The sequence below is a fragment of the Corylus avellana genome, chromosome ca4, assembly GCF_901000735.1.
Source record: "Corylus avellana chromosome ca4, CavTom2PMs-1.0".
NCBI lineage: Eukaryota > Viridiplantae > Streptophyta > Magnoliopsida > Fagales > Betulaceae > Corylus > Corylus avellana.
The window spans coordinates 10600155-10624456 of NC_081544.1; the positions used below are offsets into that span (position 1 = coordinate 10600155).

Consider the following 24302-nt stretch of genomic DNA (forward strand, 5'->3'; position numbering starts at 1 on the left):
CAGAAAATTACTTGCGCACCAAAAATATAAAAAATAAAGAAGATCTCTCTCTCTCTCTCTCTCTCTCTCTATATATATATATACATATATATTTGGTGATCTATTGAAGGTTCATTATTATTATTTTTGGTTTAGCCAATGCTTGAATGAGAAATGAGAATGACAGAGACCAAAGTAAAGAAAAAGTAGATAAGCTGATCCGTTTTTAGCTACGGGATAAAAAGGTGAGCGCATCAAGTTCCTGCTTTATTTATATGTGAAGTTGTGAGAGAATAAAGTGAAAATTCGATTGAACGCAAAAGCACCTTCGGCAAGGTTATAACATTTTATTAAGGGATGTATGGAAAGAAATATAAGAAAAGCTCGCAAATGGCCACCACATTTACAAGCTACATCGTCAAACCGCGTAGGGCTCTGAGAATATGAGTTTAGCAAAGGCAAAAGCCCCTGCCAAAGGTCACCTCTTTCCGGCGCCGTTGGTTAATTTGATGCAAATTCAATGAAGGCTCAATAGTTCTGCATGTGTTCTATATATAGACAAAAATGGAATCAAGAGGTACATCCAGTGGGAGCAACAAACCGGGTAAAGTGACAAAATCCGTGCCAAGAGCATTGTCGTCCGGGTCAATAATTGAGTGCACAGAACGCTCTTCAAATCGCGACCGTGGACTGCAGAGACTGTTGTCACCATTGACAGCTCTTGAAAGAGTCAGCGATTTTGATAACGATTTCAAGAGCAAGAATTTACGCCGTCCAAGGCCAAATCTTTTGAATCGTCCTTTGGCAACTGGTAGACGTTGCCCGGAGATACATCCAAGGAAGCGCGCTGTTCTATGTGGGGTTACTTACCGGAACCGTAAATTCAGGCTCAAGGGAACCGTTAATGATGTGAAGAGCATGAGGGATTTGCTGATTAATCGCTTTGGTTATTCCCAGGAGTGCATTCGCGTCCTTACAGGTAATTTTTCTAAATGGTGCATCATTTACGCAATGATACAATCATAAACAATTTTTTTTTTTTTAAGCTATCCACATGTTCTAATTTTCTATTACATATATGTGAAACAATTTCTCTATTTTTTTCCTTTATTTTTCTGTTTAGAATCTTTAGATACAATGTAGGAGAAAGCTAAGAGGTCTCCTTTGTTCATTTTGTTAAAATAACTCGAGAATAATATATGTATAAATTGATCGAATATTGTATTTTTGTGTATATTGAACTGTATACAAAAGGGTCTATTTATAGTTAAATAATACCAGATAAAATAGAAAATACAATCAAGAGTTAATGAACAATATTACAAAATCAAATCAATATAAATATACAAGGAAATATAGATCAATCAGCAAATACAATGATTATCAAAATATATTCTAGCATCTCCTCAAACTCAAGGTGGTAATGTAGATGCCAACTTTAGTTTGAAAACAAGATCACGAAACCATTTAGGTAGATGTGCTTTGGTGAACACATCGGCCAACTGATCAGTAGAAGCAATAGGACAGAGATGGAGAATTCCCTGCAAAAGATGATGACGCACAAAATGATAGTCGATCTCAATGTGTTTAGTACGTTCATGAAATACCTCCTTATGTGCAATCTGAATCGCACTCTAATTGTCACAAAAGATAGGAGAACTAGAGGTCTGAGAAACACCCATATCATGTAGGAGCCAACGGAGCCAGATGAGCTCAGAGGTGGTGTCAGCAAGAGCATGAGACTCAGCTTCAGTGCTAGAGCAGGCAACAATAGACTGTTTCTAGCTAAGCCAAGAGATGAGAGAATCACGAAGTAAGAAACAATAACCCATGGCGGAAAGACGATCAGTGGGATCACATGCCCAATTAGCATCTGAATATACAATGATGAGTGAGAAGAGAAATGCAAACCATAAAACAAAGTGTCATTCACGTAGTCAAGGATGCGAAGAATAGCATCGTAATGAACTGAGCGTGGTGCGTTCATAAGTTGACTAACAAGATGAACCGCATAGGCAAGATCTGATCTTGTCACAATAAGATAGATGAGACTTCCAACTAACTGTCGATAGAGAGTGGCATTGGAAAGTAACTCACCATTAGTGGCTCGAGGTTTGACATTTGTCTCTAGAAGGCTATCAACAATTTTTCAATCACTAAGGCCAGCTCATGAGAGAAGATCTGAAGCATATTTTGCTTGAGAGAGATAGTAACCATCTGACTCAGAAGACACTTACAATCCAAGAAAGTAGCTGAGAAAACCCAAATCCTTCATCTCAAATTGTTGAATCAAAAACTGTTGAAGGTTATGAATATCGACAATATCATTGCTAGTAATAATCATATCATCAACATATAGTAAGAGAAGAATGAGACCAGCACCTGATCATCGGATAAAAAGAGTAGAGTCATAGGGGCTAAAAACAAACCCAATTTATGCAATAGTGGAACTCAATTTGGCAAACCAAGCCCGTAGAGCCTGTTTTAAACCATACAATGCCCGGCGAAGCCGGCAAACCTTGTGTGGCAGATGATCGTATCCAGGAGGAGGCTGCATATAAACTTCTCCACTAAGATCACCATTGAGAAAGGCGTGTTTCACATCCATTTGAAAAAGATCCGAACGACGCATAGAAGCCATAGAAAGGAGAGATCAGACAAAAGCAAGGCGAGCCATCGGTGCAAAAGTCTCCTCATAATCAATGCCATACTCCTAATTGAACCCCTTAGCCACAAGACGTGGCTTGTATCACTCAATAGACCCATCCGATTTTGTCTTAATCTTGTATATCCACTCGCACCCAACTGTAGTTTTGCTTGGAGGTAAATTAACTAAGTCCCATGTGTGTGTTTTGGTAAGAGTATTAAGTTCTTCAGACATAGCATTCTACCGCAGAGGGTTAGTACGATCCTCACAGAAAGAGTGAGGTTCATGTAAAGTAGCAAGAGTAGAATAACAATGATAATCATAAAGATGGGAAGGAATAACTTTTACCCAAGTAGAACGACGAGGGACAAATTGATCAGGTTCGAAAGTGCATGGATCAATAGGTGGGGGCCGGTTGTCGGAATGTCATATGGGGAGCTCGTCATCCCTGCATCAAGATCAGTAATTTCGGGGAGCAAATCAAAAGAGACATTAGTGAAGACAGGAGAAAAACTAGAGGGACAAGGAGGAAAAGACTCTATACCACTAAATAACCTATGTTCCCAAAAAGTGACATGACTTGAGATGCGGAAACGTTTGGCAATAGGATCATAACCATGATACCCTTTATGTTCAATGCCATAACCAAGAAAACAACATAGTTGAGAATGAGGTTCTAATTTAGTGCGTTCATGAGGTGGAAGAAGCACGAAACATGCGCAACCAAAGACACGGAGGGATTGGTAATCAGGAGGAGAACCATAAAGGAGTTCATAGGGGACATATTTAAAGTAATGGGAGATGGGACCTTATTAATGGTGTAAACAGCAGTAAGAGAGGCTTCTCCCCAAAAGTGTCCATACCACTAAAGAACCTATGTTCCCAAAAAGTGACATGACGCGTGATGCACAGATGTTTGGTAATGGGATCATAGCAACGATACCCTTTATGTTCAATGTCGTAACCAAGATAACAACATAGGCGAGAACGAGGTTCTAGTTTAGTGCGTTCATGAGGTGGAAGAAGCACGAAACATACGCAGCCAAAGATGCGAAGGGATTTGTAATCGGCAGGAGAACCATAAAGGAGTTCATAGAGGGACCTATTTAAAGTAGTGGGAGACGAAACCCTATTAATGGTGTAAACAGCAGTAAGAGCGGCTTCTCCCCAAAAGTGTTCAAGGATAGATGCAGAAAGGAGTAAAGCCCTAACAGTGTGTAAGATGTGTGTGTGATTGCATTCAACACGACCATTTTGCTATGAAGTAATCAGGCATGAATGATGGGGAAGAGTGTCATTTTGTTTAAGAGTAGTACGGAAGGTAGATTCACGATACTCCATGGCATTATCAGAATGAACAATTTTTATGTTTCGGGACAATTGGGTTTGAACCATCCTTTGAAATTAAGAATAAATTTTTGGAAGTTCAGACCAATTTTGCAAAAGATAAAGCCATGTGTATCGAGAATAATCATCCACAAAAATCACAAAATAGCTGGATCCCCCCATAGTGGGAATAGGCACAGGGAACCATACATCAGAATGCACCAAATCTAGAGGAGTAGAAGAAATCGAGTCACTATTATTAAAAGGTAAAGCACTTTGTTTTCCAAGTTGGCACTCAACACAATCAAATGACTCAAACTCAACAGACCCTAATTGACCACTTGTAGCAAAAGAATGAATACGAGAAACAGATGCATGTCCTAAACGAAAATGCCATAAATTGAGGGTGGTAGGTGGTGACTGAGAGGAAGTGGCAGCACACACAGTAGGAGGAAGATGGAGAGATGAAAGCTCAAATAGATGTCTAATCCTACGGGCGGTCCCAATTAACTATCCTGTCTGTAGATATGGCACATCACAACCTCGTTTAGAAAATGTAATTCTAAGCCAAGTTCACAAAGTTGACCAATGAATAAAAGATTTAATGAAAGATTAGGCACTAAATATGTATCAAACATAGATAGTTGACGAGTAGAGATAGACCCGATATGACTAACATCAAGATGTGAACCATTAGCAGTGTAAATGGTGGTAGGACTAGGTAAAACAAATTTTGAAGAAAATATGGAAGAGTCTGGTGTCATGTGATTACATCAAGCATAATAAATATACCAAGAAGAATTACTTGATGTGGTGGACATGGTGGTATTAAGATTTTACTTAGATAAAACTTGATGATGAAGAGCCTCAATTTCTATCAGGGAATGAGTAATGGGTTGGGGTGTAATATCGGTGGAAGACATATTTGATGTATCAGCATGAGTGACAGTAGCAGCCTTATGACTAGGAGCTCGATGATTCCCATGATAGAGTCTTTTTCTGCAATCACTTTACTTGTGGCCAAATTTATGATAGTATTGGCACTAGATATTCCGATTAGACGAGGAGGAGCTGGCCGGAATTGGACCAGGGGCACAAGTGTTGCGTGAAGCAGTGGCCATGACCATCTTAGAGGTGTGTATCTTCATAGCAGAGAATCAGGTCTCTTTTGAAATGAGTTCACTAAGGGCACTTCCTAAGGATGGCAATGGTGAATGGTAAAGAAGAGAAGCTCGAGTATTCTCAAACTCATCTCAAATTGCTGTAAGAAACTCCACAAGGCGCATGCTATTGCAAAGAGCGATGTACCGAGAGGCATCAACGTGATTCGTCCATTCTGGCTCACATAAAGCTAATTGATTCCAAAGTGAAGTTATTTGTGAATAAAAATCAGTAATACTCTGACCTAGTTCCTAGCGCATGCGATGAAGCTTGGTCACAATCTAAAAACGTTGAGCAAGATTGGTAGTATTGTAGCGTTGGGCTAATATGTCCCAAACAACCTTGGCATTGTCAAAAGTGCCGAAGGTCATACTGATGGAGGTGACACAAGTGTTGGAAAACCATGAGATAATCTTGTAATGGATACTTCGCCATGTTCGTAGGCGAGTAAAGCAGGCAACAACTAGTTCCTCATTTCCAGCAACATGCTTAGGTTCTTCGCCAAAAACATATTCCCAAATACAATGTTCCTTGAGCGACCTACTCATATTCTGAAACCAAGCAAGGTAATTGGTGCCATCAAGAATGATGGGAATAGGTTGGGTAATATCTTTGGTGTTCAGGAGAGTGGTATAGTAGGAGGTAAGGCTATGTTTCTTTCTTTCTCTCTCTTTTTTATTTTTTATTTTGGGTATAATCTAGTGACGCTAGGTGTAGGGTAGGTTCTGTGAGTCTGGCTAGAGGATGTGGATCAAGTGTGGCTGAGTGTATGATATGGGATATGAGCTTGGTTTGGCAGAAAATAATTAGATGCAGTAGGAACTATTTTAGAGAGATAAGCTCAATTGGACATACGAACGGATGGTGGCGCATGGAGGCTCCTCGATGTGCGTGCCTTTGGTGGGTCGGTAGATCGGTTGCCTCTAATCCAGAATCTAGGATTCGTGTTTTGCGAGCGGCTGAGGGCAATAGCGCATGACGGCTGGCAGCAGCGGGTTAAGGAGGAGGTAAATTGGAGTAGCGCTTAAGGGCGCGTGGGACTTCGTCTTGACACGTGGTGGCCATGGGTAGGCAGAGCAGTAGCCTTGATCAAGGATCTGGTATCCTTTTTCCATAAGTGGCTGAGGATGACGGCACCTGGAGGACGATTGTGGCATGTGCTTGACTAACAGAAATACACTGGCGGGATGTGAGAGCGCGTGAGCTGTTGGAACAGAGAATTTAGACCGTCACGATGTAGATCGGAACATGTAGATCTTCTTGGTATAATTTTTATAACAAAACAAGGTTGAAAAGCCTTCGAATTTTGACAGAGACCGTACGGTGGTGGTTCCAGGCAAAAAATTCTCTAGGCAAGATACTAGAAACCTAGCTTTATACTAAGTTTAAATAACTAGAGAGTATATGTATGAATTGAATATTGTGTTTCTGTGTGTATTGAACTGTATACAAAGGGACCTATTTATAGTTGAATAAGGGTAGATAAAATAGGAAATACGATCAAGAGTTAATGAACAATATTACAGAATCAAATTAATCTAAATATACAGGGAAATATAGATCAATCAGCTAATACGGTGAATATCAAAATATATTCTAAAACATTTCATCAGTGATTCTGCACATATTAATTGGAGGCCTATCTCTATACCATACATCATCTATTGCAAGAAGACATAGGAAGAAGAAAAAAAAAAAAAAAAAGCAATTTTAATTGTTGGTAAGACTTTAATTTAGTTAGTTCGCTTCTATTTCCATGAACCTGGTAATCTATTTCACTTTTGTTACCATGAGATCAATGCAGAGCCAAAATATAGAATTCTTTAGTTTTGTTTACCTGTGGATGATCAGGATCCTTACAATTTCAAGGAAACTGGGGATTCTGTTATTAGAAAAATCCTAGAATAATAAACTTAATTTTAATGACATCTATTTGAGTATTTTCATTTCATATTCTCATATGTTACTAAGTGACTTGAATATGTTGTCTTTTGGTTTTTTACGAGTTATTTACATAAGAGTTACATGAGATTTATATGAGATATAAATGAATGAAGTTTATCTGAAGGAGTTAGAAGGGTCATTTGTATCCTATAAATACCCATGTAAGCAAGTTATTTTATTAAGTTGAATAAAAGAACACAAAGTCCACTATTAATTCAGTGTTTCTCTTCCTTTTTTCGTGTTCTCTCTTAGTGTGTTTAGTCTCCAATGTTCAGCAGTTTCTTGTTCTTAGAGAAATAGCCAATTCAACCTTTCCATTTCAATTTCCTCACATTTTCAAAGACAATTTTGATCATTAGTGCGTTCGTATGAAGGAGTTGTTTCCGTTGCTAGATGCTTTGGAGATTGTAGAAAAAGGCTAATGAGGCTGGTGACGAAGCTCATTTGAGTCCTAATCAAAGATAGGCTTTTCAAAAACTTTGAAGGAGGATCAACAAGCTCTCTCACTTATTCATCAATGTTTAGACGCTACTATGTTCAAGAGTGGTGAACGCAACCACCTCCAAGCAAACATGAGAAATTCTCTTAAACAAAGTGAAGAAAGTTTGCATTCAAACATTAAGAGGTGACTTTGAAGTTTTGCGAATAAAAGAATCTAAGTCAATTGCAAATTATTTTTTAAGGGTGTTGGCCAGAGTAAATCAAATGAAGAGATACGAAAAAATTGGAAAAGATTCTCCATTCCTTGCAACAAAAATTCGACTATATCATTGTAGCTATTGAAACCATGAGTATTGATCAATTCATGGGTTCTCTACAAGCCCATGAAGAAAGGCTCAACAAGAAGAAGGAAGAGCCATTGGAGTAAGTTCTTGCCACAAAGCTTTATTTCAAATATAAGGAAGAAAAGCAAGCAAAGAGTCAAAGAGAACAAGGATGAGGACGCTTTTATGGCCGTGGTAGGGGAAGAGGAAGAGGTGAACGTAATTTGAACAATTGCAAAGAGGATGACAAAGAAAAAATAATTCGAAGTAATATAGAAGAAAGTATGATAAATTTCAAGTTAATGTTATAATTGCTAAAAATAAGGTCATTATGTTTGGGAGTGTAGAAGTCGTAATAACAATGTTTAAGAGAAAGCCAATTATGTTGAAAACGAGGAAACAGGGCCCACTTTGTTGCTAGGTTGTAAAGGAGAAGAAAGAAGAGAGAAGAACTTGTGGTATCTTGACAATGCGGCAAACAACAATATGTGTGGGGACCAAAAAAAGTTTGTGGAGCTTGATGAATCGGTGAGTGGGATGTTACATTTGGAGACTATCTAAAGTTCCAATAAAAGGAAAATGTATAATTTTAATTCACTTGAAAAAGTAATATTTTGAGCTTGTGATAACTCTTGGAAAAAGACTATGAAGTTCATATGAAAAATCGTAGTCTTTTTCTAAAAGATGACAAGAAGAATTTGATAGCCAAAGCTCCAATGACAAGCAATATAATGTTTTTATTAAATACTCAAATGAATGTGGCTAAATGCCTCAAAACTAGCTTGAAAGATTCATCTTGGCTTTGGCATTTGAGATCTGGACATGTAAATTTTGGCGGATTAAGCAATTGAAAGGAACAACACATGGGAGTTGGCGACCATTCCAAAAGATCAAAAACCCATTGGAGTGAAGTGGGTGTTCAAGGCAAAGAAGAATGCTAAAGGAGAAATCGAGAAATACAAAGTAAGATTCGTTGCCGAGGGATATAGTCAGCGACTTGGCATTGATTATGGTGAAGTTTTTCCTCCTTTTTCACGTTTGGAAACCATAAGGTTGGTAATTTCTCTTACAGCTCAAAATAAATGGAAGATTTATCAAATGGATATAAAATCCACTTTCTCGAATGGACTTATTGAAGAAGAAATTTTTGTTGAACAACCAAAGAGCTATGTCATCAAAGGGGATGAGGAGAAAGTTTTGTAATTGAAAAAGGCATTCTATAGCTTAAGATAAGCACCAAGGGGATGAAACAGTAGAATTGATAACTACTTTCAAATGAATGGCTTCATCAAATGCTCTCATGAATATGTTCTTTATGCCAAGGTGTGTGAAAATGGAGGTATTTTGTATGTAGATGATTTAATTTTTATAGGCAACAATCCAAGTATGTTCCAAGATATCAAGAAAACAATGACTCAAGAATTTGAAATGATAGATATTGGCTTCATGTCCTATTATCTAGGAATTGAAGTAAAGCAAATGGAGAAAGGATTTTTTATTTCTCAAGGAAGTTTCGCAAGAAAAATTATCAAAAAGTTCAAGATGAATAATTGCAACCTTATTAACATTCCGGTAGAAAGTGGAATTAAATTGTCAAAGCATGCATGAAGATGGAGAAAGGGTGGATTCAACAATCTTTAGGAGTTTAGTTGGAAGTTTAAAATAGTACTTGACATGCACATGCCCAGATATTTTCTATGGAGTTGGGCTTGTTAGTCACTATATGGAGTCACCTACCATAACTCATTTCAAGGCGGCTAAAAGAATTATTCCTTATGTCAAAGGTACAATTGATTTCGGTCTACTTTCCATCTTCTAATGAATTCAAACTTGTGTGTTATAGTGGTAGAAATTGGGGTGGAGATGTGGATGATAGAAAGAGTACCACCGGACTTGTTTTCTATTTGTGAAACTTTCAACATGTGAAACTGAATATGTTGCCGCTACGTATCTTATCAAGGCAGCCAAAAAGGTTTCTCTCCCAAATCCTACTTCAAAACCCTTTCCTCTTAAAAAAAAAAAAACAAAAAAACAAAACCAAAAACCAAACCAAATCGGGCTGGAAGCTGCCAACACGTACAGGCCTAGCAATACCAGAAAAATTTGAAGCAAATTAATGAAGAGATTGTTATGGAAAAAAAAAAAAAAAAAATAGATCTCAAGTTTCCGTTTGTTTGTTTTTTTTTTTAAAAAAAAAATTTATTTATTTTTTATTATTATTATTTTTTTTTGGTTTTTTGAAGAACGAGTTCTAAACAAAAAAGGTTTTGGTAGAGAACTTTTTTGGCTGCCTCGATAAGATACTACAACTTGGACAGATGATATATTTCAAGATGTTAGATATAACGAACAGTTAGATTTCCCTAATAACAAAATCTGCAAGAAATTGCGGGAGATCCTAATCTACTTGCGAGTGGCCTGCTTAAAAAATAAAAATTACTATATAGTTCCTTGCATGGTTAACAAAATTAAGCTTGAAAAGGATTTCATACAATTCAGATACAAAAATATGATGCCTATAAAAATCTGGAAAGGTTGTCGATGACAAGCATAGTGAGGAATATATTTTTTGTTTTGTTTGAATATAAAGCTCTAAAGTGATTTATATTTAACCAACTCTAATTATGTACAAAGCTCATGATTGGTTTTTAGACCTGTTTGACTCAAAAGGATTTGGAAAAAAAACATAAAAAGTTGTGCTAGTTCGTTCCATTATGTATTGCTCATTTAGCAACAAATGGGCAACATGCTTGTATAAGTCTAATGTGGCTCCATTAATGGATCAATAATTAGTCTTTGGATGTTCAAATTCAGAATTATTTTTGTTTCAACATACATTTACTCAAACTTGGAACACATAATTTGTGAATTGCTCAAAAGATTAATACCATAATGCAGAAGAAGAAGGACCTGCTTTCTGCCCGACGAAGAAGAACATACAAGAAGCCTTGAAATGGCTTGTGGAGGGCTCAGAGTCCGGAGACTCATTGGTGTTCTACTTTTCCGGCCATGGCCTCCGACAACCTGATTTCAACAACGACGAGCGAGATGGATTCGACGAAACTATTTGTCCGGTCGATTTCGTGCAGGAAGGCATGATCCTCGACAACGACATAAATTCCACCATTGTTCGGCCGCTCAAGAAAGGTGTCACCCTCCATGCAATTGTCGATGCTTGTCACAGTGGAATCATTCTTGATCTAGAGTACACATACAACCCTAAAACGTGAGTATTTAATTTATATTTCAAATTTCTACTCAATTTTGATTTTTCATTGTAGCCCTCTTTCTTATGTTCATACTAAAATTGAAATTCTATAACATAAGGAATTTTTATTTATTTTTTGGTTGGTTTTTATATGGATATGGAATCTAAGGGAAGGCAATGATGACTCGTTACATTGTTTGTTAATATTAAATAATTTTTTCCTTGAAACTTGCAGAAGTAAATGGGATGATAACAGCGCTCCTTCAAAAGCTCAACAAAGTACAAGCGGTGGAATTGCAATTTCTTTAAGCGCTTGTGAAGATGATCAAATAATGGCTGCCGATACCTCTGTGAGAAATTTTCTTAATTAATTTCTTCAAATAAAATCTTTTAGCCAAAATCTCCTATACGGGATTATGGCCCATTGAATGAATATCTTGTAACACCTTTCTTTTGAATTTGTCTTGTATATATATATATTTTTTTTGTTATTATTATTTATTTAAGTTCATACGTACGAATAGGGCTAGCGATTTAACCTGCAACTCACGAACTCGACACGTAGTTTTAGAGTTAGAATTTAGGTTAAACGGTCTGGATCGTTTCTGACCTGTTTAATAAATGTGTCGTGTTCGGGGTTGTTGGGTCATAGATCGGTCACATAAGGCCAAATAGGCCTTTAGGCCTAGTCTACAATACAAACCCACTAAGACCAGGCCCAGGCCGAGACTTAATCGGCCCAGCCGATGCATGGTCAGCCCACTGAGGGCATAACAGTCCTTTATTGCGGGTACAATGGTCATTCTGCTATTAGAGAAAACCCACGTTTACTACTCAAACGTGGGATTCACCCAGCACTCAAACATGTGATGCCTATAAAAGAAAAACTCCAATTCATTATTTGGTAATCTGAATTCTCTCACAAACTCTCGTTGCTTATTACTCTCTCCCTCTCAAATCAATTATTGACTTAGGCATTAGAGCTATCCCTTGCCGGCACACCCCAGCATCTCTTATCCTATTGTTTATTATCTTTTGCAGCCCGATGACTCCTCTGACATCGTGCCACGTAAGTCCTCGGAAAACTATCCTTAACAAGGTTAACATAAACAAGTTAACAAGTTAACCGATTTGACACGAATCCGACTTGTAAACCCGTTTTGTGAGCCATACCAAAATTAGTTTTGTACCTGAGGAAATTCTCACCCATTATATTAACCACAAACAAATTCATGCAGTATTTCACTGGAGAGGCAATGGCTGGTGCAATGACCTCTGCTTTGATCCAAACGCTTGATAGAAATAAAAAATTGACATATGGAAGTCTACTGGAGACAATCCATGAAACCCACGAGCAGATTAATTCAGGTTGGTTTTCCTCTTATTACAGTGGATGGTGCCTCAACTCCAAGTTATTACAGAAATTGTTTCGTTACCGAATAATTCAGGTTGGTTTTCCTCTTATTGTTCAAAATTCTTTCTTTATTTTTGTGACATTAAGCGAATACAAAGAGATAAATTTAATTATTTAATTTATATTCTAACATTTTTCTTCACATATGAGCTCAAACCTTATCATAATAAGTGAGACCTAACACGTAAAATATTAAATTGAAATATAAGTTAAATTGTGGAGTCAAGGCTCAAACTCGTGACTTCTGGATCTCATTTTTTTATTAAGAAATTGAATTGGTTTTTCTCATATATATATATATATATATATATATATATATATATATATAGTTAAAAATTCTTTTTTATTTTTTACTTTTGTGAGCTTTAATTTCCTTATTTTGATATCCCAAATAGTGGATATGAAGAGATCAATTTAATTTACATTCTAGCACTTTCACTTTCTCTCACATGTAAGTTCAAACTCCCCCGAGAATGGGCCAAGGGGGAAGATTTGGGAACTTGCTGACGTGGCACAGGTCTCCTAGAGCTGTTAGAAGTTTGTTATGATTTCTGTGTTTGGAGCTATGTGCTTTGTACTGGTTCTGCGCGTGAGGGTGCATCATCTTTCTGACGACTGTGATTCCGGTGGAGGTGTGCCGAAAATTTTTGGTACTTGCAAACCATAGGTGGTGGAGAGCGAATTGGTGAACTATGGCTAGGCGAGGTAACAGAGGTCGTTGCGGGAAAAAGAATTCAAAGGTGATTTTGCAAGATTTGAAGGTTGCTATGGATGTTGCTTTGCGATCTGTTGATGGCGATGCAGAATTGAGTGAGGAAAAGGTGAATTGTGAGTTTTTGCAATGTGGAACTCAATTGGGAAATGGTTTGGAAGTGGATACACTTGCTGTATCTGATCTCCCTGAGGTTGAGGCTTGTTCTGATCTACCTGAGGTTGAGGTTAGTTCTACTATCCCTAAGGTGAAGGTCGTACAAAATTTGGGAGTTTATGATGTTAAGAAAGGAATATCAGAAGGTGAAGCTGAATTTGAACAGAGGAATCTAGCTCTAAACAGGAGGCAGTTGTTTCGATTTGAGAAGTCTCTTGGCTCGCTGCAATATTTTGCCCCTTCTCGCGAAGATGGTAAATGTCTTGTGAAGCCTCTGAAGGAAGCAATTGAGGAAGCATCATGAAATGGTCACCTTCTCTGGTTGGCCAGTTTCTTGATAAGTCTCTACCTTATTATATTGTTAAGCGAGCTATAGATAATCTTTGGGCACAGTATGGGAAGGTTGAGATCTTTCTATTGGAGAATGGTTTGTATTTGTTCAAATTTGCAGATGAGAAGACTAGAGATAAGATTATGGAGGCTAAGCTATGGCATATGGCGAACAAACCTCTGATATTGAGAAAGTGGACTCCAGGTATGCAGCTCCTAATGCTTTCACTATCTAGTGTTCCAGTTTGGATTAAGTTGCATAATCTTCCTATTGAGTTCTAGAATGCTACTTGCTTGAGTTATGTGGCTACTGGTGTTGAAAAAACCCTCTATGCTGACTCTGTTACGGAAGAGCAGCTTAGACTGGGTTTTGCTAGGGTGTTGGTTGTTGACTCAGAATTTCCTAAGGAAATTGAGATTGTTGGTGCTGATGGAAGTAGGGTTGCAGTAGGCATTGAATACCCTTGGTTACCTTTGCAAGAAGTGCAAGTCCTTTGGTCATTTGGCTCACACTTGTACAAAAGTTGAGAAACAGATTTGAATCCCTAAGAGGACTGATCCTGTTCCTTCAAATCAGGTTGGTCTTGGGGTAAAAAAGGTTACTGAGATTAAGTCTGGGGCTATGCCTAATGTTGTGAATCAGGAGCAATGGAAAGTTGTTATATCTACAAGGAATTCTCCTGCCTCTAAACTTTCTGCTAAGGATAGTCAAAGGCATTGGTCTAACTCTTTTCATTTGCTTGCTAGAGCTGATGGCAAATTTGAGTCAGGTGAGGTGAGAGGCTCAAATCACATTCCTCAATCTATCCAGAAAGTTATTAAGCATGATTTGAATGAGGAAAGTGTTAAGCTCTTGAAGGACAAAGGGAAAAGCATAATGGAAGAGGAGGAGAAGGCATTGATGAGAGGGTTTTCTCCTACTACATGAATTTCATGGTATGGAATGTGAGGGGTTTAATCATGCCTCAAAACAACAGGAGGTAAACTTCATAGGATTGGATTAATTTGTTTGATTGAGACAAGGGTAAAGGAGAATAAAGTAGATAGGATTAGGTCTGCTATCATTTCATATTGGGATTTTACTTTAAATTATGATAAGAATTTTTGGGGCGGATTTGGGTTTGCTAGAAGAAATCAGATTATGAAGCCTCTGTGATTGATAAGTGTGTACAGAGTATTCAATGTTTCATTAAATCCTTTAAGCATAATCTTTGTTGGATTCATTCTTTTGTTTATGGGGCTAACAAAGGGGTGGATAGGAAGTTGCTTTGGACTAGTTTAGCTTCTATGAAAGGAAGGGTGGCTGCTAATCGTTGGATGATTTGTGGTGACTTTAATGTTGTGAAGCCCTTGGTTGAGAAGTGGGGCTCGGATAAACTAAATTCTTATGAAGTGGAGTCTGGATAGTGCTTGAATGATCTTGAGCTTCTTGACCTTAATTTCAGTGGCTGTTTTTACACCTGGACTAATAGGAGTGAAAGGCCTAGGTTTCTAGCAAATGAGTATTGGATGAGTGTTTTTGGTAGGACTATTGTGGATTTTAAGACTAGTGGTATTTCTGATCATTCTTCTGCAGAGTTTTGGTCCCAAGCTCTTCAAATTCTACTCTTATTGGATAGAGCATAAATGTTTTTTAGATTGGGTTAAGGTTGGAATATTCAAGTTGATGGGGTCAAAATGTATCAATTGTATGTGAAAGCTTAGATCTGTTAAGCTGTGTTGAAAAAACAAAAAGTGATTTGTTTTGGGAATTTGAAGCAGAAAGTTATTCAAGCACGGGATAATCTTGATTTAGCTCAACAGGATGTTATTGCATACTATGGGAGGGTAGATTGTTTACTAAAGGAGAGGGAGTGTCTTCATGCCTATGTTTCCTTAACAAAAGCTAAAGAGGCTTTTTTAAAGCAAAAAACTAAGAATCAATAGCTGCAATTAGGTGATCAAAATAACAGTTTTTTTAATCGTTCCCTCAAAGTGCAGCATGCCAAGAATACCATTACACACTTATGGGATGAGCAGGGTACTAAAGTGGAAGATGTTGAACAAATTAAACAGGTAGCTGAGACTTTCTATAATAAGTTACTAGGGATTGATCAAATGATGTTTACTGAGACTAAGGTAGCTCGTATACGGCAGCTGATACCTATGGCTATTCCTATTGATAAGGCAAGTTTGTTGGAGAGAGAAATTATAGAAGAATAGATTAGAGTGACTTTAATCAATATGAAAGCAAACAAGGTCCCTGGCCCTGATGGGTTTTCTGCAGACTTCATTAAGGTTGCTTAGTCTGTTGTTGGAAAAGATGTGGTGGTAGCAATAAAAGGTTTCTTCCTTTCTGGTTTTTTGTTAAAAGAAGTTAATGCCACTTGATGTGGTATTTTTGTGTCCAAAAATATCAATAATAAAATTTACCACTTGTAATAGGACGAATCCTTGTAGGATAGGCTAAAGAGAGGGTGTTGAACCTCAATGACTGTAGGGGTTTTGTTATCAAACTCAAAGGATCAAAATTAACTTAATTAAAAAGATGATTGATTTGGTTTGTAACTAAATTGGATGAAACTAAAAGAGAATTAAAATATGAGAGAGAGTGTAGGGTATTGACTTCATCTCTATCTGCACAACAATGGTTAATTATAATCAATCCAAGAAATTTATTCTATGCATGTTATAAATAAACAAGAAGCTACCTTATTAAAGAATAAGCATAATCTTTCTTCGGTTGGCACGGATCGTCCACCTAACCACTAAGATGCGGTACAACCCGTCTTCCCTCGGTATAAATTATCAAATTCTTTAACAGGAAACATAAAATCAATGAATAAGTGTAACCCATCTTCGGTTGGCACAGACTGTCTACCTAAATTACACTAAACTAGGGTGTAGTACAATCCGTCTTCCCTAGGCATGGCCTATCAAATCCTATTAATCATATGTCAAAGAAAACCATTGTATAACTATCATTCTCATGATCACAGAAAACAAGAATGATTTGAGTTCAATAAAAGTAAAAGACTTTCTAAGACAAGAGAAGAATTTCACAAATATTGATTTTGGAATTTAGGATCAATTGCATTTAATAATTAAGAACATAATCAAAAGGTAGCAATTCTCATAGCTATACAATCAACATGCATAAAATGAAAATCTAGATATTAAATACAATCAAACCATTGTGCTTGGATAGGGTTACATCAACACCCTACGAAGGGGTTTAGCCACTCATGACTCTGCTAAGCTCCAATGAATTTTTGCTCTAGAAAGCAGTTTGTGTTTTTAAGAAGTTTAGAGGCCTATTTATAGGGATTAGGAAAAGCCTAGAAACCCTAAAAACCCAAGAAAAATCATAGGTCAGTCTCCGAGTCCAAGTGGGAGACTAAAATCCTATTCCAAGCTATAAAAGGACTCCTGCCGTATTCTGTACACTCGAGTGCACTCGATCCCACTTACGCTCGATACAAGAAGATACGTGCTCGAGCGCATAAGTGCTCGAGCTTGGGTGGTTCTGCGCTCGATCTTAGTCTGGAATGTGCTCGAGCGCATGCACGCTCGATCTCAAATGTTGCTATGCTTGATCCCCGGTGCCAGAATGCATCCAAGTGGTCTTTTAAGCCCGATTTTCAGTGGAATTCTTGCATTTTCCAAATAAAACATGAAACACAAAAATCAAAGAAAATCAAACAAATAAAAAGGCCAAGGAATTAACATATGCAAATTAAGGGGTTTAAATGTGCAACATTTAGCGCTTATCACCACTATTCTTACTCTAGTTCCTAAGAAGATTAATCCTTCTGCTATGCGAGATTTTAGACCAATAGCTTGTTGCAATGTCATTTACAAGTACATCACTAAGATCATTGCTAATAGGATGCTGCCTCTGCTGGGAGATTTGGTGAGTATGAATCAGTCAGCTTTTATTGCTAATAGAAGCATCTCTAAAAATGCCCTTCTTGCTAAAGAAATTGTTAGGAACTATCATAAGGATGCAGGAAAGCCTAGATGTGCTCTAAAAGTTGACATTATGAACGCTTATGATTCAATAAATTGGGAGTTTATGATCCATTGTCTTCATTGTTTTGGTTTTCCTATGAAATTTCTAAGTTGGATCAAGGAGTGTATCACCTCCACTAGATTTTCTGTTTGTCTAAATGGTACCTTGGTTGGGTACTTTGAAGGGAAGAAGGGGCTAAGGCAGGGAGATCCCCTGTCTCCTTATTTGTTTGTATTAGCTATGGAAGTTTTTTCTAGGATCATGGCTGACTATATTGGTATTGACTCAAGTTTCAAGTTCCATCCTAATTGTCTGAAGATGAAGCTTACTCATCTGTGTTTTGCAGATGATTTGCTTATTTTTTCTGAAGCTAGTGTGAGTTCCATAAAGGTTATTAAAACTGCTTTAGTTGAGTTTGAGGAGTTGTCTGGCTTGAAGCCAAACCCTTCTAAGAGTTCCTTCTATTGCTCTGGAATTTCAGATAGGATCAAGCACACTTTATTGACTGATTTGCAGATGAAGGAGGGAAATCTTCTTGTGAGATACCTTAGTGTCCCCCTGATTTCATCTAGACTTTCTTCTACAGATTGTGGAGTGCTTCTGGATAGAATTACTGGTCGCATTGACTCTTGGTTATCTAGGAATCTCTCTTATGCAGGAAGACTTCAATTGCTCTCTTCTATTTTGTATAGTCTGCAAGTTTATTGGACAAGTATTTTTATTCCCCCTAAGCGTATTATAAAGTCTATTGAGCAGAAGTTTAATAGCTTTTTGTGGAATGGGAAAGATGTTGAGGCTGCAAAGGCTAAAGTGGCTTGGTCTGAAGTTTGTTTCCCTAAAAAGGAGGGTGGTTTGGGTTTGAAGAGGCTTGAAGTATGGAACCAAACTTCTATGCTTAGGCACATATGGAGTATTTTTGCTAGATCTAGCTCTTTATGGGTGGCATGGGTTAAAAATAATTTTCTAAAGCAAAAGAGTTTTTGGAGTGTTGGCTTCCCCTAAAATTGTTCGTGCTGGAGAAAGCTACTCAATTTAAGGGATATTGCCAAAATGTTTTTGAGGTTTGATGTTGGCAATGGGTAGAATATTCACCTTTGGTTGTATCTTTGGCATCCTGCTAGAATCTTAATTGAGAAATATGGCTATAGAGCTGTTTATGATGCTCAAAGTAGGGTGGAGCCCAAACTTTCTTCTGTTATACAAAATGGAGACTGGTTTTGGAGGCCTACTAGATATGAGGTTTTAGTGGACATCCAAGCTAGACTCTCGGAAATCAGTTTGGGGCCTGTCGATAATCCAATCTGGACTGCTTCAAGGAAAGGTATTTTTGTTAGTTCTAATACTTGGGAGGCTCTTAGGGAGAAAAAAGAGCTAATTACTTGGTGGAAATTGGTTTGGTTTCCCTTTGCAATTCCTAAGCAAGGCTTCATTTCGTGGCTTGCTATGAAAGGAAGGTTGTTTACAGGTGATAGGTTGTTGACTTGGGGTTACAAAGGAGATGTCAATTACGTTTTTTGTAGGAACCATTTGGAAAGCTGTGATCATCTTTTTTTTTTTTAGTGCAGTTTCAGCTATAGACTTTGGAAGTTCTGTATGTTTAGGTGCAGAGTGGCTAATGTACCTATAATATGGGAGGATATTTTGCAATTGGGATTGAATGATTGGGGCTGCAAGTCTCTCAAAGCTATGCTCTGCAGACTAGCTTTGGGTTCTGTTGCTTGTAATATTTGGTGCACTCAAAAATTAAACATGCAAGTCATCCAAAAACAGAGGAGCAATTGTTGAAGAAAGTTTTGTGGGAAATTCGAACCAGAGTAGTTGGGAAAGGAAAGTTTCCAAAAAACAAGGAGAACCTTGCGATTTGTTCTTTGTGGAATCTGCTTGCAGAAGTGCTTTACTGATTAGGCTGTTGCTGGTTGGTTGTGGCCTGCTATTTTTGTTCTGCATTTTGTTTCCTGTTAGTTTATGGGCTATAGCCTCTGTGAGGTTTTGGTTTTAGGCCTTTGGGGTGTTTTGTTTTGTTGGTTTTGGTGGTTCCTTTCTTCTGCAGTTCGTTGTTCTGCAGTTTGTGTTTTGATTTTAGGTTGGTTGTTAGCGGTTATGAGGCTGTACTAGTTCTTGGCTTGTTTGGTGCTTTTGGTGTTTTTGGTTTTGAGCTTTAATGAAGTTGCTTATTCATTAAAAAAATAATAATAATGATAAATAAAAAAATAAAAAAATTCAAACTTGCTCTTAATAGGTGAATTAAAAAGTTAGAGTTCGAACTCATGACCGATTTTTTTTATACCCTCTTAGTTTAAGGTCACCACTTATGTAAAAAATTTAAGGTCATAAAAAAAGATAAATTTAATAATTTACTTAATGAATATTATAACATTCTATGTATTATATTGTACCACATGCATTGTCGTCAAGTGTCATATTATTCCTACCAGCAAAAAGCGCAGCTGAGCTTTTTACCATATCATTATATATATGATAAACAATAAATGCAATTCATATTTTATCAAAACAAAAAACAATTTATATAATTTGTTTATTAATTAAGCAGTGTTTCTTAATGCATTTGGATTTATGGAGGAGTGCAGGATCCTCTGCTATCATCATCTGAAGCGTTCGATGTTCACAAGAAGGAATTTGTTCTGTGAACCATACTGGGAGCGGGGATGCCATTGTTTCAACAAGCGTCAATTAACTTTTCGTCATTACAAAAGTACCTATGCTTATCTCAATGTACAGTTGGAATGCCTGTAGTCTCTCTACAATCAATTTCGTAGGCATAATAAGGAAGAGAGAATCAAGCAATTAGGCGTAACTTTTCAATTTGGTTTGCTAATAAAAAGAAGGGTTAACTACATTTTTGTCCTATATGGTTTAACAACTTTATTTTCTATTTCTTAGGATTTAGTTTTTATCACAAGAATTACCTTGAGTTTACATAAAGACGGAGATGGTATCTCTATCAAACTTTCGTCAAAAAGTTGATGGAAATTCACGTCAGCACCCCTAAAATCTTGACATGTATCGATATACAAAATTAAAAAAAAAATAATAATAATATTTCTTAATTAAAAAAAATAAATAAATAAATAACTTTTCTTTGGAAAATGGGTAGCCGGAAGCCAAATGGGGGTGGCCTGCTCAGGGAATGTGCACTTTCTCCTTGGAGTACCTGTCAACGATGTGCTTCTCCTTCTGACCGAAGATCGAAAATGTGGTGCTAGTGGCTCTCCTTTGATGTAGTGGCACTTGAAGTCTTTCTTGTCGTCGACACTGTTTCAGGTGGTGGAGGTAAGAAAGAGAGAAATATATTTGGGGAAACTTCACTTTAGGCCACTAAACTTCCACCCGACTTTACAAACCCCTCCTGAACTTTCAAATCTCTCACTTTGACCCATGAACTTTGAATTGCTCTCAATTAGGACCCTTCCGTCAATTTTAGCTGTTAAAATTACAAAAAAAAAAAAAAAAACCAAAATATCATTGATTTTCCCCTTTTTTTTTTCTTTTTAAATAAAAAAACGTTTTGGAAGTTTGAATTTTATACAAAAGTCAAGGGTATAAACGTCATGTAATGTTTAAAATTTGACGGAGGTCCACATTGAGAGAAATTCAAAGTTTAGGGGTCCAAAGTGAGAAATTTGGAAGTTCAGGGAGGTTTGTAAAATCGGGTGGAAGTTCAGGGGACCAAAGTGAAGTTTCCCTAATATATTTTTTTGGTGGTGGTGATGGTGGAGCAACGGGACACATGGGAGAGGTGTGAATGCTCTTAAGTGTTAAGTATGACTTGAATTAAAAGTCATGGTGGGACCTAGTGGTTTGTCTCCTTCTCCAAGTAGGAGAGGTTCTTGGTTCAACCGGTTTTTCCTTGTATTCCTACACATATTGGTTTTGGGATTCCTATTTGGACTTGGACTTGGTCTTCTCTCTTTCCTCTGCACCGACTTTGATGCTTTATAAAAGGCATGTTGAGCCTTTGTTTCAATGTGTGGGAGTAGAGATAAGCACAAAAAGGGTAAAAGTCTGTAGAGGTGAGTGCCGCACCTCTTGGATTTTTTTTTGGCTTTGTAGAGCTGGTGCTAAAGGGAGAAAGAGAAAGCTATAAAAGGTGAGATAGGAGGTACAAGAGCTGCTACGGTGTTTTCTTCTTGATGTTTTTGGAAGAGCCAAAAACAAGTGATTAGAAGGAAAATGTGGTGTAGAGTGAGAGAAGAAAATAGAGATCTGTCGCCATCTGTTCCAGCAAAAGAAGAGTTTGTACATTTGTCTTTTGTATTCTATTTTGAGAATAATTTCTCTTGTGTGATAATGAGATTTGGGTGTATTGGGGCTTTGGAATTTGAGTGATTTCTCTCTACTATTTTTGTACTCCATCTTTTGATAGTGGATTTTCTCCAGGTCGTCTCCGCAGATGGATGTAGGCTTCTTAAGCCAAACGACTTAAATCTTTGTGTCATGTGTGACTACTTATCTTTGTTATTCTGTGATGAGTGCCAAATGTTGTATATTTAGACCCCTTAATTTACATTAGTTACTCCTTTAGCTGTGTCGTTATCTAATGTTTTGTTTCAGTTTTGTGTTTTTAAGTATTTTGTAGGTTGTTGAAGAGAAACTGCATCTTTAAAGGAAAAAATGCAAAGTTTAGAAAAAATCACACTTTGAGAAGACCTAGATGACGTGGTTAAGTTTAACCCAATCAAGGAAATGATTAAACCGAAATTTCTCTAATTGGAGTCAAAATCGAATTGGATTCAAATTCAGATGCTGAACACGTCTCAATATCTAGACCATAACTTTCTGCTCAAATATTGGATTGAGGTAATTCTAGCGGCATTCGAAAGATAACTCAAAATAATATAATTCATTATGAAATAGAATTTTCCTAATTCGGATATTTACTATGCCAAAATCGTCCTGCAATAAAAGGATACAAATCTGGACGAATCGTTTGTAGTTTAATGGTTTGCAAGCGCGAGGTCAATTCCACAGAGAATTGTGTTTTTGAAAAGTAAATTTATATCTAAACTAATTTTATCCTAACCTAGTTCCAAAAAAAGGTTTTGAATTTGGGTTTTGAAAACTAAAAGATAAACATAAACTAAATAACTTAAAACAAAAGATAAAGGTACTAAGGATGCGGAATCCACACTCACCAAATCATAACAACATACTTCATGTTCATCAATATTAATCCGAAGGTCTCACAAATTAAATCTTATGTATGTTTTACTATGCTTCAAAGAATTAATCAAAAACATCACATGTATTCATTCATTGCACAAATCACAAAAGGGACCCAAATTTAATTGAAATACCAAATGTATCCGAAGAACAAATCACAAAGGATATCAAATTTTTAGGCATATAAAACCAAGCAATCTATATCATTTAAATATATATTTTTTTAATTTTTTAAAAAAGATTTTATTTTTCCTAAATATCTAATTTTTCAACTTTTGAGAAAAAAGAGATGTGGAGAGAGAAATAGTAGGAGAAAATTTTGGAAAAAGAGAGATGTGGAAGAGAAATAGCAGGAGAAAATTTTGGGAAAAAATAAAACATGTGAGAGAAACAATAAAAAAATGAAATGCCTCCTGAGAAAAGTGGCCCTACATGTAACATTTTTTTTTTTGGCTAATCTAATAAAATATCCATTTTGCATTTTTTTTTTTTTTTTTTGCTAATCTAATGTGGGGTTTTTTTTATAAATCTGATTAGCCATTTTAGATAAAAGTACAATTTGGCTCTTCCATTGGGAGTGCTCTTAGTTATCCAATAAATGATTAACTAAGTTACTAACTAGTTTTTTTTATTTTATTTTAATAAGTAGTCTAATAGACTAATAGTAGTAGTTAATAGAAATTATAGAATAATAGTTAATAACATAATATCTATATATCATATATGTAGTAATCAATATGTTACATTTTTTAAATTAAATTATAATATGTGTATATAAGTAATGAGGGCACACACTATTGAGTTATTAACTAACAAGTATCAAGCAAGTAACATAGTTAATGTAATTGTCACACCGCACATGAGTACACGACACACATTCTCACATACTATTAGTATTATCAAATAATGTCATTATGTCACACACTGTGACACACACTAATCACTATTATCATATTACATGTAGTATTATTTACAATTTTAATTAATATGTTATATTGTAAATACTTAACACCATTAATATATAACATACTAACTTACTAAATACTAAGTGACTAACTAGTAGTCTAATAGTAGTAGTTAATAGTTAATATTAATAACTTATCATGTTAGATTATTTAGTTATCAACTTATCCCTAGGTTACTAACTAAGTAACTAGACTAACTAGTAGTCTATAATGTCTAGTTGTTTTAGTGTTTTAAGTCTCCTAATCCTAATTAATATATCTCTAAGACAAAAACAAGTATGTAAGTAACATATATAGACTATAGTTCATAAACATAGTTACATTACTGTCATTACATATTAAATTTGAAATTTGTAATTAATATGTCATACATCAATACATCATATATGTAATAATTTATAATCAACTTTGTATATAATGTTACATGTTTGTAACTTTGTAATAATTTCAAATCATATTGATTCATATATGATATAACATATGATTCATATATTATATATGTAATAATTAATATGTTAAATTGT

General features: G+C 36.3%; 1 protein-coding gene across 1 annotated transcript; it reads left to right on the forward strand.

Annotated features, from left to right (window-relative positions):
* Positions 1-543: 543 nt before the first annotated feature.
* On the forward strand, positions 544-20280 carry LOC132178045 (metacaspase-1-like). Its single transcript, XM_059590510.1, has 5 exons — positions 544-958; positions 10720-11047; positions 11265-11379; positions 12268-12477; positions 20221-20280. Exons 1-5 carry the CDS (start codon positions 544-546, stop codon positions 20278-20280), a joined length of 1128 nt encoding a protein of 375 aa, XP_059446493.1.
* The last annotated feature ends 4022 nt before the right edge of the window (positions 20281-24302 follow it).

What these genes read in the sequence shown, in the direction of transcription:
- LOC132178045 (XM_059590510.1), top strand. Translation starts at nt 544, where the DNA reads ATGGAATCAAGAGGTACATCCAGTGGGAGCAACAAACCGGGTAAAGTG. An exon ending in GTGCATTCGCGTCCTTACAG is followed by an intron (nt 959 to 10,719) that starts GTAATTTTTCTA and finishes ACCATAATGCAG; the next exon opens with AAGAAGAAGGACCTGCTTTC. An exon ending in TAATGGCTGCCGATACCTCT is followed by an intron (nt 11,380 to 12,267) that starts GTGAGAAATTTT and finishes AAATTCATGCAG; the next exon opens with TATTTCACTGGAGAGGCAAT.